This window comes from Cnephaeus nilssonii (genome assembly GCF_951640355.1).
Source record: "Cnephaeus nilssonii genome assembly, chromosome: 9".
Taxonomy (NCBI): Eukaryota; Metazoa; Chordata; class Mammalia; order Chiroptera; family Vespertilionidae; genus Cnephaeus; species Cnephaeus nilssonii.
This window is the reverse complement of record NC_137080.1, coordinates 88548897-88570247: the sequence shown is the minus strand read 5'-3', so window position 1 is coordinate 88570247 and position 21351 is coordinate 88548897. Positions and strand designations below refer to the sequence as shown.

Below are 21351 nucleotides of genomic sequence, written 5' to 3'. Positions count from 1 at the left end.
AGTGCAGGCATTCAATGAACAAAAGCTAACTTTAAATTGAGCTGAGATTTGCTGTAATAAATAAATCAGGCAAAAATGAAAAAAAAATTAATAGTAAGACCTCCATTACTTAATAACATCTCATAGGTATTAAAATTACTTTCATAGTATCAGAATTAATAACTGAATTCTGAAGTGGGAAACCTGCTGAGGAATCACTAATTGCTTAAAATCTTAAGTTTGGAAAACACTATTGCTTTAAAACTAGAGTCCTCTTACTCCTCAGTATGATCCATTAAGAAGTTTTTAATGGTTTTCTTTGCTCAATTTAAATGAACCCAAACTCAAACTCTGTACCGGAAGGAGAAGGAACACTGAAAGCAAACCTATTCCCACTATTTACAGTTTCTCACCAGAGGCCCACGGGCAGAGGCACTGCTTACTCTAAACAGGAAGCCACCACGCAGCCAGCGAGTCTGGGTTCCGCTTCCAGGGCTCCCCTCTGTACACACTGGGGAATGTTTTCCGGCTGACTTCATCATTAATAACTATTTATCAAATCTGCCCTTATTGACTTGGTGAAATCCCTCCCCACATGTCACCCAGGACTTTGTCTTCTCTCGTCTTCCTTCACTGAGCCGGGGCAGGATCAATGAGGAGAGTGGAGGATGGAGATGGGCAATGGGATCTATCTCTAAAAAGTAGCTGTTGTAAATATATATATATATATATTTTTGCAATACTATTAATGACCGAAAAAGCAAAACAAAACAGAAAGAAAAAAACAAAACTTTCAACTCAAACTTTTCAGGAAAAAAAATGCTGTAACTATGAAAAGACTTACAAAGAACATTTACTTTTAGTGTACAGTCCCATGGACCTGACCATCACAACCAACAGCTGGCTATTTTCACAGTCAGCTCCCCACTGCCTCTGTAGTGCTCTAGAACCATCTCTCTCAAAATCAGGACACAAACAGGTCTCCTCTCCAGTATGTAATTTTTATAATTGCATCAGATACACAGTGAGTATCTTTCAGGGAATTTCACCCAAACCAAAGAGAAGTTCAAAAATAAAACTGCAGCAGATCAGGGAAACAGGTAGAATTGTGCGGTCACAGGACTAACCTGCAAGCTGTCCTTAGTCTGGGGCACCTGAACAAACCCTCAAGTCCACGGCCAAGGGCTAGGAGGGCCAAGACGTGCAGGAGGCTAGCCAGTGACAGCAGAGCTGCTCCTATCTCCCCTCCAGGGGTCTAAGCTGTAACTCGCGCTCTAATTGCTCTGCTGTCAGGGTGCCCTGGATGGCTTCGCAGCCCGGGTTGAACACAGAGTAGGCGCTTTTCTCTCCCTCCTTCTTCTCCCCGGGACCTCGTGTCCCGACATACATCCAGTAGAACAAGGACAGGACAAAATAAGCCAGGCCAAATTCCAGTTCCACAAACAGTCCCAGCAGGATCAACCAGAGAAGAACCTTCAAGAAGGTGATGCTGGTCAGGAAGGACTGGTCCCGCGGCAACGGTGGGGGAACGGCTGTCCTCTGTGGGGGCTGTGGCGTCCTGCTCCCAGGCTGAGCGGCTTCCTAGGACACAAACAAGCAAAGGTGGAAGTAAAGGGTAATGAGGCTGAGAGGATGAAAGCCAATCTGGAGAGGCAGCTCTCATTGTCCCCGGAAGGCTTCTGGCTCATTGATTTCTATTTCCTTGCCCTGCTCTCTAAAACAATCATCTCCCAAAGAGCTCTTGTGCCCTGCTCCGACTGGACCAAAACCGGTCAGCACTTAGTGAGATGACACGATGAAAACCCTACAGCACTCAGATGGATTCCCTTTGTGGGAGGCACTTCCTCAGACGAGTCTGCTGCTAACAAGAGCTAATGTGTGCCCCACACAGAAGCTCCCCAGTAATTGGTAATGCAATAGCCACGCGTATGCTTCACACAGAATCGATGCTCGTTGATTTGATTAGATGAGCTAAAATTTTGAGTGACATGATTCTAAAATGAGGACTACACCAGAAACAGGAAAGAAAACTCCCTCTACATATTAAAAAATAAAAATTGCTGTTACAGCTACAACCTTGCCATCCGGTGACCATCCCACACATCCCCAGGCCCAGGCAGTGCCTCCTAAGTGGACTCTCGCCTCCTATCTCTCCCCTCCCCACGCCATCCTGTGTACATACAGTTGCTAAATGAATCTCCTAAAACACCCATCAACCTCCTGTTCACAAGCCTTCAACAAATTTTTATTGCCTAGAGGTTAAAATTTAAACTCTTTGGGCTGCAATCCAAGGCCGTCCATTTATTCAACAGATAGAAATGCCAATACACAGGCCACCGTGCTGGTGCTAACGGGAGACACGGGGACTTAGGCCGTTTTAGGGAGCTGGGTCTCTACTCCAGTATTTTTTCCAAACATCTTTGGGTTTGACCTAGAATAAAAGATACATTTTATACTGTGACCCAGCATGCATATGTATATGTATATGTATATGTATATGTATATGTATATGTATATGTATATGTATATGTATGTGTATGTGTATGTATATGAAATAGAAAAAAGTTTCACAAATCAACAAATATCTTCACATCATATAAAGCTGTCATTTTCTATTCTATTTTTTATTTTATTTTAACAGAGGACTAGATTTCTCTAAATTGATATCACCACTCACTAAAGGGTCATGACTTACCATTTGAAAAATGTTCTAAAAAATTTCCTGCACAGCACAATCTGAAACTGTATAAATGAACCCTCTACTCCAGTTCAACTGGTCTCACTACCGAGGCCATTGCCCGTCTGGCCTGGAATCACCTCTGTTCCTCTCCATTCCCCGGCTCCTTGCCTTCCTTCCAGGCAGGCATGACTGGTGTGCTGTGCATGCCTTGACCTTCTCCACCACCGAGAAGGGTGCCCTCAGCCTCCCGAGCACTGACTGGCTCTTTCTCACTGAGCACCAAACTATTCAGCTAGTGTCTCTTTTATTTATTTATTTTAGTAAGTTAAACTCACAAACAAAATAGAAACAGACTCACAGATACAGAGAACAGACTGACAGCTGTCAGGGGCTGGGTGGAAAAGGTGAAGGGAATGAGCAAAGAAAAAAAATTCATCGACACAGGCAACAGTATGGTGATTTAACTGAGGGAAAGGGCGGTAGGGGAGGGAGGAGAGGGTAAAGAGGGGGTAACTGGTGATAGAAGAAGACTTGACTTGGGGTGGTGAACAAACAATACAATAATATACAGATGTCTATTAAAAAAGAAATTGTCTCAAAAAATAACAAACCTGAGGTAAAATAATACTGAAGTGTCTCTCTTTTTTTTTAACCTTACCTGAGGATATGATTTTAGAGAGAGGGGAAAAGAGAGAAAGAGATAGAGAAAGATAGAGAGAAACATCGATGTGGGAGAGAAACATCAATTGCTTGCTTCCCATACTTGCCCTGACTGGGGATCAAACCCGTAACCTTTTGGGTGTAGGGGACGACGCTCCACCTAACTGAGCCACCTGGCCAGGGCTGAAGTGTCTCTCTTTTAATATAGGTCACCTGTATCCCCAGATTGTTACCATGAAGACACAGACTGCCATTTACCATCCTTTGTTGTCTCCAGAGCCAAACACAGCACCCACACATAGGTTCTCAGTCCACAGAAGAACTTTTAGTTCATTTCTTCAGTTATATCTCCTCTTCTTCACTTCACTTCATTTTATTTTTATGATGTTCTTTTTTTTTTCTTCACTTCATTTTAAAAGGGACCACAAACTATATTTGGTTTCAATAAAATATACAGGTCGCCCTGGCCAGGTGGCTCAGTTGGTTGGAGCATCATCCTGTACAATGAAAGGTCACTGGTAGGCACATACCTGAGTTGTGGGTTCGGTCCTGGTTGGGGCACGTGCAAGAGGCAGCCAAAAGAAGTTTCTCTCTTCTCTCTCTCTCTCTCTCTCTCTCTCTCTCTCTCTCTCTCTCTTCCTTTCTCTCTAAAATCAATAAGAACATGTCCTCAGGTGAGGATTGAAAAAAAAATACAGATCATCTGATTTATATTGCTTCAGAAATTCTATTTTGTTAGAACCTTCTTTTTTTAGCATCAATATTGTAATTACCTTTTCAGTAAAGGCCCTTAACATATCATCAGCAAACACCCCACCCCAACAGACATTTATTAAATAGATAAAGGTCCCTTTCGGATTTGACAATGTGCACAATAGGGAAATCCCTGCTGATCTTAGTGGGAACTAATATAATCGATTTATATTTCAGACTACTCTGGCTGCCAGGTAGAGAATGGGCTTCGAGGGTACAAGTAGGGAAATTGTTAGTAGCAGGAGGCCCAGTGAGAGAGGACCAGGCAGAGATTAAGGTGGTGACCCAGATGTCAGAGAGAAATGATGGACTGATGGATACAGAATACATTTTGAATGTGTATGACTTGAAATTCATAGCAAACTGAATTTATTTTATTATTGAGGGAGTACAAAAATAATGCTTGCACCACCATTTATTTATTGAGTGCCTTCAAAATGCCTGATCTCCTGTAATCCAGGAAGGCACTGTTATTCCTAATTTACTGATAAGGGATCATTGAGATGTTAAGTAACTCCCCTCAAGTCACACACCTGGTGATAGGCAGCCATGAGACTGGTCTAGGATCTGAGAATGGTCTCCCTCCAAAGCCCTTGTTACTTACTTAGGAGCCTTTGTGGGAGATGGTAAAGGGGAGGGTCAAGAGCTAAAAGATGGGGAAGATTACTAGTAAATGAGCTGGCCAAGGGACAAAGAAAGGAGAGGAGGGATATGGGACGTCCTCAGCCTCGCTTGGCCTTGGTTTCAGTTCCAGGGCACCTACTGTTGAGTGGAAGTGGGAGGGTTTGTGGTCTCACCGCACATATAGGCACGGTTTAGAGAAGATACTTCCATTCCCCAAATACCAAGCTGCTCCTCACCTCAGGGCCTCTGCACTTGTACTAGTATCTCCCTCTGAGACGAATGCCCGTCCCCTCACATCACCTGGCTGGCTCCCTTGCTCCTATAAACCTCAGCAAAAACGTCACATGTGGCCTTGGCCTGGTCCCCAGGTTTCTGCAAGAGTGGATCCTTATGAAATGTCACCTCCTGGGTGAGGTCCTGCCTGCCTCTCCAATTTAAAGTAGCACTCTGCACCCCTCACCCCAATTCACTACCACAGTGTCTGTTCCTGATTCCCCTTTCACCATTCTCTTCTTTTATTGTCTCCTCTCCAAAAGCTGGTTCTGTGAGAGCAGCGTTTTGTGTGTCGTTTTCACAGTGTCCCCCCAGATTTAGGACAGTAGCTGGAACACAGTGGGCACAGGATAGGATTTTGCTGAGTGGTGGTGAGGGAAAGGAAGAAACAAAAAGGTGACTCCTGGATTGGAGGGGCTGATGCAAAGACTGTGCTTAGCCAGGTGACTCCAAAGAAAAAGCACATTTGAGCAGTGGGCCAACCTGAGCCAAGGGTTGGAGGTGAGGAGTTGCAAGCCAGGTGTGGGCAGTAGACCCTGGGACTAGATAGTGGCCTGTGGCTGGTGGGGGATATGCCTGGGAGAGAGGCAGGGGGTTTCTACAGGATTAAAAAAAAGTTACAAGCATTTTTGCCCTATTGTGGCAGAAGCTTGTCACAGAAAGAAAGACATTTGAGAGTGGGGGAAGGAGGATGTGGGCGCTTCCTTATCAATGACTATAGAAAATTACAAATAGAAGGCTTAAGATATCTGACATGCCACTGTGTGCCACCAGAATTAGGCAGAGATGGATTATAAATTAGAAAGAAAATTTAATGAGAATTGTCACACCAGAGCAACCCCAGGAATGATAAGGGAATGCATGAAAATGAGCTTAGGATAGAAACAGCTTGATTAATAAGAACCAGCTGCAGGTAGGTCCAGCATTTCCTCTCATTCTGCTATCAGGCCACCAGCTTTTGGGTTTTTAACAGGAGAATCTTTCTCCAAGTTCAGATTCTCTGGGTCCAATTCAGTGATCTCATATTCCTTTGACAATGAGACATACAGTCAGAAGCTCATTGTGTGGAGTAGACATTGTTTTTTAACTGCAGGGAGAAAAAAGGGTAGGGGAAGTGGATTCTAAAATCTTAAGTAATTGTGCTCAGGGAGTTCTAATAAGACAAACTGCATACAAGGAAATGGATTGTTTGAACCCTATAGCACCTTTTCTGGGAGTCAGTTAGAACCCTGCCTGTCATGGAAGAACATATCAAACTTAAGGAACAATTCATGGTTTTTTAAAAAAATTCCCTAAAACCAGATGTTGTGGCCCTAGCTGGTTTGGCTCAGTGGATAGAGCATCGGCCTGCAGACTGAAGGGTCCCGGGTTCAATTCCAATGAGGGGCACGTACTTCGGTTGCAGGCTCCTCTCTGGCTCAGGCCTTGGTCGGGCTCAAGCAGGAGGCAACCAATCAATGTGTTTCTCTCACATCGATATTTCTCTGTCTTTCCCTCTCTCTTCCACTCTCTAAAAATCAATGGGAAAATATCCTCAGGTGAGGATTGAGAAAAAAATCTATCCAGATTGGAAAAAAAAACCTAACCAAATATTGTACAATAATAAATGAACTTAATATAACAAAAAATTAAGGGAGTAAGGTACATTTCTGCTCCAGAACATTTTAAATTTCAAAAGGAATTTTTGGCTCTTAATATACATCTGAGGTACAAAGGCCATGTCACAGATGGTCTCAAAGCACTGATTTTCCCTTGATGTTTTGTCCTGTACTAGTATTCCCCCTTAGATACTCCAATCTCATGTGCAACTCACCTGGCCACTTCATTCATGAGAGAAAACTAAAGAAAGAGAGAGATGTGAATAAGTTCATCTGCAAAATAAGAGCTACCAACAGGATTAAAGGGGGAGAACGCTATCACACTAATCTAAATACTGTTTTCACCTTCAACATTCCGTATTGGACTTTTTCCTAGTCTGGTTCTACATCGGCGCACAAGCGCGTGCTGCCTCTGGCAGTTACAGCCACCACACTTTTGCAAGTTTTGTATTTAAACGTGGGTTACTGGCTGCATGTGGTCCAGGTGCGAAATCAAACGAAGCCTTAATTACTGCCACTTTTTAATTGGCATCTGATTATACCTTTCACCCTCCACTAGCAGAGGGCTGTGGCTCAACACGGTTGTGGAGAGGTTTCTGAGAGCCACAGGGTGTCACAAGATAACTCAACTCGTTGTTAGTAACTCAAGGGCAGAGGGACTTTCTTCCAGGACCCCAGGCAAGCGATTTTCAACAGGGAGGATGGGAGGTGGGGGACGGCAAGAATTTTTTTCAATACAATACCTGACTACTTAGGGGCACTGACCTCTTTCCCCTTAGATTGCAAAATTTAAAAAATGGCAACAGTCAACACAACAACAGCCCATCTGTTGTGAATGAATCAAAATTCCACTTTTTGGCAGATCGGCAAAACATGTTTTTTGGTGTACCACAGAATTTTAGTAATTGTGCGCCATGAGGTGAAAAAGGTTGAAAATCGCTGTCCTAGACCTTCGCTTCCCACCTGGAATGAGGAGCTGCAGGAAAGAAACTGTCAAATCCACTTATCACTGGGGTGGCAGAGACCGAGGCCCAGCCCCGGAGCAGGTGGGAGGCGCCTGAAGCCCCGCCCCCTCCAGCGAAGGCCCCGGAGAAACCAGAGGAGGCGTGGCCTGTGGGCCAGGGTGTGTGGGCGGGGCCGCGCCTCCACCCCGAGCCTGCTCCTCACGGGGGCGGGGCCTGAAAGCCACCACGTGGTGGAAGGGGCGGAGCCTCAGCCCGAGTTTCCAGAGGAGCCACGACAGCGGCCCCGAAGCCAGGTCCCCGGCGAGGCCTCCCTCCTCTCACCTGAGCGAGGCTGGGCTGGGCCGGGGCACTCGCGGGCCTCCGTTTCCACACCAGGAATCGTTTGAGCCAGCCTGGGGCTGACTTTGGAGTGGCAGTTGCTTCCGCCTTCTCTCCCGAGGTTTGTGCGCTCTGCCTGGAAGTGCTGGGTTCGGCCGCCAGCCCGGCCCGTTTCCGGGCCTCTCGGAACTCGGCTAACCGCTGTTCCATGGCGCGCGCCTCGCTTCCTGGGAGCCCGGGAGCGCGCCCGCCCGCTGGGAACCGGCGCTCCGCGCAGCCCCGCGCCAGGCCGCAGTGCGCCTGCGTAGCGCGGCTGTGTGCTGAGCGTGCGCACTGGGCGCCGGGTTCCAGCGTGCGCCGGCTTTGTGACGTTCCGTGGGCCGTCTGTGCACATGCCCCTCCAAACGCACGTGGATGCGGTGTCCACCTCCTCGGGCACAATGGTGAAGAATCTAAAACTTAAGGACTGCTCCATCCTTCCTCTCTCTAGCCCCAGGCTCCTGGGGCGGGGGGGTGGGGAGGGGGAGGCGGCTCCCATGTGCTCCATCTCCCCTCAGGGATCTGCTCCCCAGCAGGCGAAGCTTCCTGTAGCAGGGGCCAGATTGAGAAAGGTGGTCCCTGGGCACTGAAGAAGGTCCATGATCTCTGGGAACAGGATACAGCCTCCCCTTTTCCTTTTAACGAGAATGCCAGTCAGTACTTGGAGGGTGCTTTCTCGCTGCTTACGTGGCAGGCAGGCTCTGCAGACCTCTCATTGCTCTTGCCACCATGCACCCATAGATCAGAAACTTGAAAACTTATTGGGGTGCAGCTTAAAATAAAATTCACAAATCTGTAAGTGTATGGCTCAATAAGTTTGTAATTACGCATAAAGAACGGTTCCGGCCCCCTGAGGGCCCCCTGTGCCCTCTCCCAATCACTACTCACCCAGAAGTTCACAATTCAGGTCAGGTATACTATTTCTAAAGCTCTAAGCATCTAGTTAAGTGCCACTCACATAATTGAGACTCAGATATTTTTTGGATCTTGCTGAGTTTGAGTCAAAACTAGAATGGATTCTTTTGTTCATTAAACAAATGCCAGGTATTTGGCGCTGGAGATGCTGGAGTGAATAAAATCAATCATGTTTTCTTAGTCCTTACATTCTGAGTGGAAAGACAGACAACCAAATGCATAACTGCATATTTACATTTAATGCAGTGTCAGTGCTGATTAGTGCTATGAAGAAGAGTAAAGTCAGGAACAGGCATGGTGGTGCTGTTTGGAGCCAATGACCAGAAAAGACTTCATTGAGGAGTTGCTGTTGGAGCAGAGCTCTAAATGAAATGAGTGACACATTCAGATACCTGGAGAAGAGTGTTTTAGTCAGAGAAACAGCAAGTGCAAAGATCCTGCGACCTCAAGTAGTGTGCTTGACCTGCTCACAAAACATCAGGGAAGCCAGTACAACTGGAGGAGAGGGAAGGAGGGACAGAATGGTAGAAAATACAGATGCACAGGTATCAGGGGCCAGGTCATGTGAGACCTTGTAGGCCATGATAGACACTTTGTGGTGCATTTGGAGTGTGATAGTAAATGACTAGAGCAGGTGTCCTCCAACTACGGCCCGCGGGCCACATACGGGTGTTTTTGCCGTTTTGTTTTTTTACTTCAAAATAAGATATGTGCAGTGTGCATAGGAATTTGTTTTTTTTAAACTATAGTCCGGCCCTCCAACAGTCTGAGGGACAGTGAACTGGCCCCCTGTTTAAAAAGTTTGAGGACCCCTGGACTAGAGGATTCTGAGCAGGAGATGACATAATAATGGCTTTTTTTTTTTAAGAATTGATTTCAGATAGAAGGAAGGAGAGAAAGAGAAACATCGATGTGGGAGAGAAACATCAGTTGGCTGCCTCCCCACATCTGCCCTGACCGGGATTTGAACCCGCCACCTTTTGGTGTACGGGATGACACTCCAACCAACTGAGCCACACTAGCCAGGTCTGACATTTTTAAAGACTTGCACTGGCTGCTGGAGGTGGAACCATGGAATAGTGCAAATGTAGGAGGGAAAATACAGTAGTATAAGAGAGACTGTGACTCTTGGGGCTAGAGTGGTAGTGATAGAAGTGGTGAGAATTCTCCAGTTCTGAATATATTTTGAAGATTTGAACCAGCATAATGTGCAGATGGGTTGAATGTGGAGTGTGAGGAAAATGAATCAAGGATGATGGATTTTTAGGAAAAAGGGGGTGGGGGAAGGGATGACAGATTTTTGCCACACCCCCTCCCCACTCACATCCTAAACAATCAAATGATTGATGCTGGGACCCCCCCCCCCCCTCCTGAAATGGGATAAGATAAAGAAGAGAGGATTATGGAATAAACATGGATAGTTTTATTTTGGACGTGCCAAGAGTTTGAGATGCCTATTGGACATCCAATGTAGGCAATTGGATAGTAAAAACTAAAATTCAGGAAAAAGTCAGGACAGGAGATACATATTGGGAGTCATCAGCATATATATGGATATATGTGTTATTTAAAGCTGTGAGACTAGGTGAGATAACTAGAGAGTGAGTGTGGATAGCAGAGAAGATATTTTAGGACTGAGCCCTGAATAATTAGAGATAGTTTGTAAGACAGAAAAGAATGGTCATTATACTATGATCACCTCTCATTGAGCAATCACAGAAAATTTCTTGCCCATCTTGGTGTCAGGAGTAGGTCTGCTTTGCTCTCTCTCTCTTTCTCTTCCTTTGTTTTGTTCAGTTTATACATTTATTCTAGAAATCCCCTTTCAGTGTCTTGGGCCCAGATCTATTGGTACAAAAAGGAAAGTTTATCAGGTAAAGGGGGTAAGGGGACCCCCAACTCCAGGAAGTCACAGACAGGTATCATAGAAAACACAACTTGTGTAGATTTGTTTAAAAAGTGATGGAGCCCTAGGCAGTTTGGCTCAATGGATAGAGCATTGGCCTGCCAAAGGGTCCTGGGTTCGATTCTGGTCAAGGGCACGTACCTTGGTTGCAGGTTCCTCTCTGGCCTGGGCCCTGGTTGGGGCTCGTGCAGGAGGCAACCAATCGATGTGTTTCTCTCACATCAATGTTTCTCTCTGTCTTTCCCTCTCTCTTCCACTCTCCCTAAAAATCAATGGAAAAAATATCCTCAGGTAAGCATTAAAAAATAAGGTGTGATGGAAGGAAAGCCAAGGAAGATGAGCCAGGCATCACCTAGGATTTTACTGGCATCTACCAGGTGCCAGGTTCCACCATGGCAGCATCCCAGGTCACAGCACGTGTGATGGCTGTCCTTCAGCCCTCCTGTGGAGCATCCAGACTGGGGATAGTCAGGGCAGAGACTGCTGCCAAAGCTGGGCCATCTTACCCTGGAGATAGAAGAAGTGGGCACAGAGAGGCAGTAGATCTGCTTCTCTTGAAGGATTAGAGAGTCTCTCATTGATTGTGTTTCCCGCTGGATAATCACACTGAGACCTTGGATCTGTATTTATGGTCTCCGAGTAGGCATTAGACTTAAGGCATAGGATTTGTGGGCTTTTGCAATCAGGGTCCCCAACAGGAAACATGGCATCTTTAAAAGGGTTACCTAAAGAGAATTTCATGAAGGAGTTAAGTTATAAACTTATGGAAGGATTAAGGAAGCTAACAAGGGATGGTTCACAGGAAGTGTTACCAGCCTCTAGGCCTTAAGCAGAAAGAGGACTTAGCAGATGAGTAATCATCAGAACCCAGCAAGACCTGTAGCTATAGGAGAAGCTGGAGACAAGAGAGCCCTCAAAGGAGCAGAGAGCAGGAGAAGGGTGTGGGGAGAGTCAAGAAGAGCAAAGAGGGACTATCCAGCCAAATGCAGTTGTCATCCCAGCTCCCATCTTGCTCTGGTAAACTTTATTTCCCCTTTGCTTCATTCTCTGATTTATTGTAAATTTATTTTTTCTTGATGCTTTGTAAACTTCTTTAAATTCTTTTTGGAAGAGGTTGAAAGAATGGATAACAGTAGAGATGATCATGAAAGAACAACTCCCGACTGAACTAACTTCATTTCCTTTTTGGTTAAGGTTATGAGACTAGTAAATAAGCAGGGTCTCAAAGTGTACTTATAATGTGTAAATTTAATTTTTATTATGAAATATTTTGTACATAACAAATTATATGTATACGTGTATGTCATATTTGTAAGTTGTAAGTACTAAAATACCTATATACCCTGTGATATTCAGTCTTTGGCCTCAATTTTTTACTCTTCCTTACATCCATGCCATAAGGAAATGGTATATAAGGACAGAGTATACTTCCCTATTCCTTGACTCTTTATTTATTTATTTAGGTTAACCCTCACCTAAGGATATTTTTTCCATTGATTTTTTTTGTGTTTTTTTTTTTGTTTGTTTGTTTTTATTTATTTATGAATTTATTGCCATTTTATTGTTCAATGAGAGAGACACATTGCTTGATTGATTGCTTCCCCCATGCGACATGACCGGGGCTGGGGATTCAGCCTGCAACCAAGGCATGTGCCCTTGACCAGACTCGAACCTGAGACCCTTTAGTCTGCAGGCTGATGCTTTAACCACTGAGCCACACTGGGTAGGACCCTATTTGAACTGCACCTTTCAGGTTGCTTTGGCCAATGGGATGAGGGCCGATGTTATGCAAGCAGGGGCATGAAGTGTGTTTGTCCTGTTGGGGGCACCCTCTGAATACTTTGCACTGCCATGAGATGAACTTGCATCAGCTAGCCACTTGGTCCAAGAATAATGAGTCACATGGATATAGTCACCCAGCTGACCTGCATACCTGCAGTTTAACGCTGAGCTGCCCAGCTGAGCCCAACCTGAAATAGTTGACCCCAGCTTATCCAAAAATGTATGAAAAATATATGCTTATTTTATATCACAGAAATTTTGTAGGTTTTTTTGGTTACACAGAAAAGGGTAACCAATACATAGTCACTACTCAAGAAAAAGAATGTTTCTTTGTGTGCCTGTGGTCCATTCCTGAGTACTTCCCACCCCTCCAATCTATTAATACAGTGAGTAACTTTAATAGATTTTCTATTAAACTACCCTACGTTCTTGGAATAAACAAAACTCAGTGACTTTATTTCTTTTTAATCTTTATTGTTGAGAGTATTACAGATGTCCCTCCTTTTTATCCCCATTGCCTTCCTCCACCCAGTTCCTGCCCCACCCCAGGCCTTCACCATCTTATTGTCTGTGTCCATAGGTAAAGCATACAGTATATGCATATAAGTTCTTTGGTTGATCTCTTCCAGCACCCCCCTTCCCCCTTCACTCTGAGGTTCATCAGTCTGTTCCATGTTTCCAGGCCTCTGGTTCTGTTATATTCATCAGTTTATTTTGTTCATTACATTCCTTGTTTGTTTATTTTGTTTTTTAGATTCAATTGTTGATAGATATGAATTTATTGCCATTTTATTGTTCATATTTTCCCCTCCTCCTCCTCCTCCTCCTCCTCCTCCTCCTTCCTCTTCTTTTTTTTTTTTATTTTTTTTTATTATTTATTTATTTATTTTACTCCTTCCTCTTCTTAAAGAATACCTTCAACATTACATGTAATGCTAGTTTGGTGGTAATGAACACCTTTAGCTTTTTCTTGTCTGTGAAACTCTGTATCTGACCTCCAATTCTAAATGTTAACTTTGCTGGATAGAGTAATCTTGGTTGTAGGTCTTTGCTATTCATCACTTTGAATATTTCTTGCCACTCCTTTCTGCCTGCAAAGTTTCTTGAGAAATCAGCTGACAGTTGTATGGGCGCTCCCTTGTAGGTAACTAACTGCTTTTCTCTTGCTGCTTTTAAGATTCTCTCTTTGTCTTTAAACCTTGACATTTCAATTATGATGGGTCTTGGTGTAGGCTTCTTTGGGTTCCTCTTATTTGGGACTGTCTGTGCTTCTTGGACTTATAAGTTTATTTCTTTCACCAGGTAGAGGAAGTTTTCTGTCATTATTTCTTTAAATAGGTTTTCAATATCTTGCTATCACTTCTCCTTTTGGTTGGTGTGCTTGAAGTTGTCCCAGAGGCTCCTTGCACTATCTTCATATTTTTGGATTCTTTCTTCTTTATGCTCTTCGGATTGTTTTTTGTTTGTTTCTTTGTTTGGGTGCTCTTTTTGCTTCCTTATATTTCAAATTGCTGATTTTGATTCTCAGCATCTTGTTCTCTACTGTAAATTATTCTTTATTTCAGTGAGTGTATGATTAATTTCTGACTGGTCCTTTTTCATGTCTTTGATGTTCTCACTAAGGTTCTTGAAATTCTCACTAAGTCCCTTGAAGCTCTCATTAAGATCCTTGAGCATCCTTATAACCATTGTTTTGAACTCTGTATCCAGTGGTTTGCTTGCTTCCATTTCATTTAGTTCTATTTAGTTCTTTTTCTGGAGATTTCTTCTGTTCTTTCATTTGTGACATGTTTCTTTGTCTCCACAATTTGGCTGCTTCCCTGTGTTTGTTTCTATGTATTAGGTAGAGCTGCTATGTTTCCTGGAATTGGTTGAGTGGCCTTATGTAGTAGGTGTCTTGTAGAGCCCAGTGCCTTAGCCACCCCAGTCACCTGAGCTAGGTGTGCCACTGTGTGGGCTGTGTGCACTATCTTGTTGTAGTTGAGCCTTGATTGCTGTTGGCATCACTGGTAGGAATTGATCTCTTGGCCAATTAGCTGTGAAGACCCGCTGCGACTACAGTGGAAGAGCTGCTGTGCAGGAGACACCCCAATGGAGGAGGAGTTGCTTCAGTGGGGCTTTGGTGCTCACTGAATCTGCCCATTGAGAGTGTCGCACATGGATGTATAGAACTTTAATGTGGTGTGATCTGAAGCTATCCACCAAGTGTACTAGCTTTGGCCTTTGGGGAGGTGCAGAGTCAGCCACTGCCTGGGGCCACCCAACAGGGGCTACAGAGTAATCGGCAGCTGGCTGCTACTTGTGTTGGGTTTGAAAGTACCCAGGAGAGGCCAACCTGTGAAGCAAGGCAGGCTACTGCTAATGCCAGGTCTTGGGCCTCTTATTGAGAGGTATGGGGCATGCTGATGCCAGTTGCTGCTTGTTTGAGAGATTTTAGGAAAGTCTGAAGCCTAAGCCAGGACAGACCATTCATATGGAAAGGCCACTGTAAATAGTTTGAGTGGGGCTGCAAATTAGATGAGATGGGGTCTCAGGGAATCACCAGGGTGGAGTGAACAGTGTGGGCCAGATTGATGGAGACTCAGATATGGTTGTCAATCAGCTCTGTGATGGGGAGGTCTCAGCATAGGAACAGTGAACCCTGAGAGCACCCCTATCTGTGAGAAAGCCTCCCCAAGTTCTTGCCCTGATGCTAGACAATCCAGCTCCTCTCTGTATGTCCCTAGATTCCTCCAAGTCATGCTAAGAGGAGCGAGTCCAAGTAAGTCTGTGCATTGGCCCTTTAAGAGAAATTGCCTGGGACTCCAGCAGCCGCCTGGTCACTCAGCCACAATCCCCACTGGTTTTTACAGCCTGAAGTTATGGGGTCTTCTCTTCCCAGCTCTGGAACACTGGGCTGGGGTTCTGTTGTGGGGCTGGGACCCCTTGCTCCTCACAGGAGGCCTCCACAGCCAAGGTATTTTTGCCAGTTACAAAAAACACCACACGTAGTTGTTGGACTCTGCAGCTCCTATCAGTCCCAGTGTGGCTTTCTTCTTTACCTCTCTAATTGTAGGAGTTCCATTCAGCCAGATTTCAGGCAGTTCTGAATAATGGTTGTTCTGTATTTTATTTATAATTTTGATGTGGTTGTGAGAGGTGGTGACTACCAGTATTTACCTACACTATCTTAGTTCTCCTCCAAAACTTAGTCACTTTATAAAATATAAAATTCAAAGCTATATTGAACTTGGTATTTTTTAAAGGAATTTTGCATCTAAGTTCATTAATGAAATTTTCCAATAATTTTCTTCTTTTCATGTACTGTCCTTGAAAGGTTTTGATTTTAGGATTATCTATCCTCCCACCCCATTTTCTAGAACAGTTTAAGTAAAATAGGAATTAACTTTTCTTAATGTTTGATAGGACTTAGTAGTAAAATCATCCAGGCCTGGTATTCTTACATGAAATAAATAAATGTAAGCTACAGTTAAATGAATCCATAGCTGGACAACACATCCTTTTTAAAAAAAATGCTAAGAAATAGATCAACATTGGCCTGTCTGTCTGATGTTTTCAGAAGTGGCCTGCATGAAAGTATATAAAAGGCAATTTATCATATTTTCAAGTGAAAATTTGAAAGAATGTTGTTAGGGTTAAAAAAAAAAGGAATTTGATTCAATTTATTATGATTAAAGGATTGTGGAGATGTTCAGAGGGAACGCTACCTCCTAAATTTGCATGTATATTTTTTATAGCTTTGTTTTTGTTTCTTAACTATTGGCTTGAGAGCAGTTTGTTTCAGTAGGACTTGGAGATTTTCCCTGACCACACACTGAAGAGGAGGGGCCGTATGTGGTGGATGCTTTAGCTGCTACAGTCATCTCCATTGTCTAGTGAGAGAAGACCCCCATGCTCTCAGGCTCTCTTTGTCCCTATCCCTGCAGGTACCTCCTGCCATGTCTGAGCACTGTGCTTTATACATGACAACTCATAGAAAGTCCAGAGGGGAGCAACCTGGATAATGATGTGTCTATAGCAGGGTTTCTCAGCCTTGGGACTTTCGACATTTTGCGACAGATAATTGTTGTGGGGGTTGTCCAGTGTCTTGTAGGATTCTTAGTAGCCTCCCTGGCCACAACCCATAGTTGCTGGTAGCACTCCCTGCTATTGTTGTAATAACCAAATGTCTCCTGGGAGGCAAATTTGGCCTCAGTTGGGAATGACTGGTCTAGAGATCATATTGTAGTAAGAATGGTGAAGGCAGTGGATGATTTGGGCCAGCGAAGAGTCATAGTGAAAACACACCAGTTAGTTTTAGGAACTCTATTAAAAGGGCTACTGCGAATGAGGGAGGAGAATCACTCTGTGGGGCTCCAAAAGGCAGAACTAAGGCCAACAGTTGGAAATTACAAGGTGACAAATGTAAAATCTAAAAAACAAAACAAAACAAAAAACTTAAGTTTTTTTCAACAACTCAAAAACATCAACTGCATGGGCTGCCTTTCAGAACAGTGAGTTTCCTGGCACTAGCAGTATTCAAGCAGAGGCAATACTTGTCAGGAATGTTTAGACGATTTCGGAACTGAAGAGGGGTTTGGTTAACCTAGATGACTGCCGCATCTCTTCCAACTGGAGAACTTTGTTTCAGTCCAAGTAGAGCCAACTGGGAGGAGAGAATGGAAGACTTTGGGTCATCAAGCTAAGAATGTGTCAAATAAGCTGCTGGTGCCACTGTCCATATCCCCTCAGACCTCACTGTTGCTGTACATGCTGATAGCTTGTTTCCACAAGCATCTGGGACTGACTGTCTGGCTGCAGGAGTGTGTTCAGCTAGTGCATGAGGCAGACTAGCAGTGCTGGGAGGTTATTCCCCCACCCCTTAAATAGCCTTCAACCAGTTTGGGATAGGATTCGGTGGACCAGTACCCCAGCATCCTCACTCCCTGTGGGGGATGATCTTGATATATGTTCCACAGAGTCTCCCAGGGGTCCTCAGGAGGAATGAACCCATAGCAGTACCTGCTCATTAAAGCATCTATATCACCTTCTCTTTCCTTTCTCACTTCCTGGTCCACCATCAATGCTTCCTGGAAACATTTTCCCCTTAACCCCTTCTATTCAAATCGTTATCTCAGAATCTTCTTCCAAGAGAATCTAAGGTAGGACCCACACAAGACCTACGTAAGGCCTATGGACTTGCTTGCAGAGAGGAAGTAAACCAGAGGGCTGGTTGGTATTTCACATTTAGAAGCCCATTGTCGTGAAGTTTGAAGCAAGCAAAACAGGTCTTTAGGCAATCCAAGGAGAATGATATTTGGAGATGGGAATAAAGAAGTGAAGGAAAGAGACAGGAAGGGAAGGGGAGGGCCACAGAGCTTCAACTGAAGCAGCCTGTTCAGGACAGCTGGGAAGGTGATTTGGCCCACACGTTATGCTCGGCTCTGTGGAGGACAGAATCCAAATGACTGATCCAGTCATTCTGTGACTGTCCTCCAAAGACTTTAGAGACCATTCAGTCAACAAATGTTGATCAGACACCTGCTATATGCCAGCCTGTGCCAGGCTTTGAGGATACAGAGATGAATAAAATATAGTCCCAGCCCTGAGGACTCTAAGGTCTAGTTGGGGAGACAGACACATTAACAGACAATTACACAGGGAAGTCTGAGGAAACAGAGGAGGGGTACCACTCTAGGCCAGGGATTTAAATGTGGGGAGACTGCGGCCAGAGAAGGAAAGCTGGTAAGGTTATGTAATTGCTGGGCACTGCTGTAGACAATAAATATTTCTGATGATAGTTCATTTCTTTGTATTACTGTCTTACACTTATTTGCATTAGAAGGTATTACCGCATGACCGCTTGCCCCCATCTGCTTTTGGCTTGGTGGTCCACTTCTGACAGCTACTGCTGGTTTGAAGTTGGCCTTTTTCTTTCCCCCTAATTACAAGGATCTTGTATTCCAGAAGACCTCAGCAGTCTTTGCTGGTTTCCCAGTCCTACCTGATCCCATTATCTGAAGCTTCCTCATTACCCTCTTTTCTATCACCTAAACTCCCTTTAGCTTCCAAGACCTCAGGTTGTGACAGTTTCCTGCCATCTGACTTGCCTCACATTGTTCTGTTTTGAGTTCTATTGTGCTTAGTTCTGATGCTCAGAAAAATGCCTCCTGTGGCTTGCAGGACAGATGATCAGACAAAGCCCATAGAATTACAGCAAAGATTATCTATGTGTGAATCCCATCCCAAAACTCTCCTTAAAATTATCTGAAAGTATTTGAAGGAGAATCTCTTTGCAAATTGAGAATGCCCATAAAGAAAGCAATAGGTGTTGTATGTTTCAGATGTATAGGAATAAAGTTATAAGGAATGCAAGCATTTCCCTTTAAAGCTCTTTCAAGAAATAGGTTGTGTTGCTAAAATACATGCACACATGCCCACAGTAATGTATTTCCTAATTTTTAACAAAGTCAGCTACTCAGCCTTTTCCCTGCAAATTCTTGATTCAACCCTTGCATTTCTCTCCAGCCACCAACCTTCTAGAGTCTGGCCTGAACACTGAGGTTGGGGCCCAAATAGACCCATCTTTCATCCTAACAGCATTGGCTGCTGCTGAGGCTTATAGGCAAAGCTGGCCCCTTCTTCATGACTTAGTAGTAGGAACACTGCCAGGGCCCCTAACTCTGCCTGGTTGTTGCCTGCTCAGCTGTTAGTCATTTCAGTACTCTGCACACTGGGGAGCATTATTGTGCTGTAAGGTGGAAGTGATGGAGGGGAAGTGAGGCATTTCCTACCCAACACTTGGCCTCTTTCCCACTTGTGTGTGAATTTTCTAGATTTGTATTCTGTGGAAAAAAAAAGATTTCCTATCTGAGTTCTTTCTTAAGAAAATATTTTTGTTGGGTTGGGGGGGGGGGGACCCAAGATAGCAGTGGATAAGGTGGATGTTATACTCATCTCCTCCCAGGACCAAACTGGAATTACAACTAAAATATAGAACAATCACTTGAATAACCAACTGAAGATGAGCAGAATAGAAGTCTTATAACCAAGGATTTACAGAAGCAGCCATATTGAGACAGGTAGGAAGAGTTGAGATGTGAAAAAGGCTGGCCCTGCTCCCATGGGCAGTAGCTGAGATTTCAGAAGGATATTTCAGCTGCCAATGTTCCCCCTAAGGAGTGGTCTCAACCCCATGCTATGCTCCACAGCCCAGAGCACCAGAGCCAGGAAGAGGTGCCCAAATAATATCTGGCTGTGAAAATCAGCAGGAATTCTGTATTCCAGGGGAAAACAGGAGTCCATTAGAGTCACTGGTGCCCTCCTAAAGGGCCAACACACAAAATCTTGTTTGCAGTCACTTGCCCTGGGCTCCAGCAGAGGGAGAGGGGGCGGGATTGGAGTCGTGTGAGGAGAGACTTGGATTTGTGGCTCCAGAGAGAGAGCTAAGTGGACAGCCGCCAGGACCCCTGTGCTGAGTCAATCTTCAACACCACAGACACCATCTTTCTTGAGTGGAGCACTCCCCTCCTTATGGCATCAGCCTGGGGGAAAGCAATAGCCACACCCTGTGAGCTCATGCCTTGCTGAGGAGTCAGCTGCCTGGGCCTGAGTGTAAAGGTCTGGGCAGACTTAGGAGGTGTCAGTAACTGAGTAGTGTAGCTTTGAGGCAGGGTCCATTCCTCCCACATTCCCATGAACCTGACTGGTGCCTCCCTCCCTATCACAGGAGATCCTCTAGCCCCACGCTCTTGACTCCTGGTGGCCCCACCCTGCCAAGGTCTGGCAGAATGCAGGACAGACTGAGTTGTGGCTCTAGGCAGAAGCCACTCCTGCCATCTCTCCTGGAGCCTGACTGGCACCTTCCCATCACAGCCTCTGAACTCATAGTAGCTCCACCCTGTTGAGCCCTGGCTCCTGACAGAATCTTGAACAGACTGAGTTATGTGCTTCTAGGATGCAGGTCATTTTTCTTTCACATGCATGACCAGTGAAGATCCCTCCCTTCACGTGGCCAAATCTTGGTCTGTTTGGATCTGATAAAATGCTTGCCTCACCCTGATGACTCCCTGAGACCACACCTCACCACAAAGTCTTTGGGCATTTGGTGAGAGGCAGCTAAACTTGATATGTCCTGGGACATTTGCTGATTGGCCTCAGACCAAGCACTGGCACAGAGTTTGAACCTGTATCAATCTGGTGAACACCACTCAACCCTACCTAGTGACTCACTGAGAACATACCTCATGCATCTGAAGTGTCACCAGAGGCTCTTTCAGTGACTGAGTCTATCAGGCAGCCAGCAGTTAGAGGCAGGTGGAGGCAGATCTCAAGGTGCCTTGGGACTTTTTCTGACCTGCCCATGGGCCCAGGGCTGGTAAAATCCAACCTTGGTGTGCACCTTGGTCCTTCCCACGCATGCCCAGGCCCAGGAGAGGCAGCCACAAATTGGGATTGCTTTGTAACTCCAAACAGGTTGCCTGGGACCAGTCACAGACAGTGTCTGACATTGGCCTGCACCAGAATATCTCCCAAAAGGCCCCAGAACTAACACACCCAGTGGCCATCTTCATACAATATCAGAGCAGGATCCAATAAGCTTCACAAGAAGCATATCCAAAGGGAGTTCTTGACATGCACCAGGCTCTGCTGAGGCGAATTCCACTTCATGGGATCAGCACATACACAGCACTTCATACACTGTAGCCAGGGTCAATCCTCACAGTCAGCCAGTCTAAGGGTTGACTCCACACACAAGCCAATAGCAGTCAAGACTCAATAACAACAGAAGTGCCCACATAACCCACACGAGACATTCCTGAAGCACCCAGATCAGGTGATCAAGGAGACCATGCCACTGGGTCCTAGAGGACACCTACT

The 21351-nt window shown here is 44.9% G+C and overlaps 1 protein-coding gene across 1 annotated transcript; it reads right to left on the bottom strand.

Annotated features, from left to right (window-relative positions):
* Positions 1-747: 747 nt before the first annotated feature.
* Positions 748-8391, bottom strand: SAYSD1 (SAYSVFN motif domain containing 1). The gene is made up of 2 exons (XM_079781662.1): positions 7854-8391; positions 748-1560 (listed from the first exon to the last, which is right to left on the bottom strand). Exons 1-2 carry the CDS (start codon positions 8058-8060, stop codon positions 1216-1218), a joined length of 552 nt encoding a protein of 183 aa, XP_079637788.1. The 5' UTR covers positions 8061-8391; the 3' UTR covers positions 748-1215.
* Positions 8392-21351: the final 12960 nt, after the last annotated feature.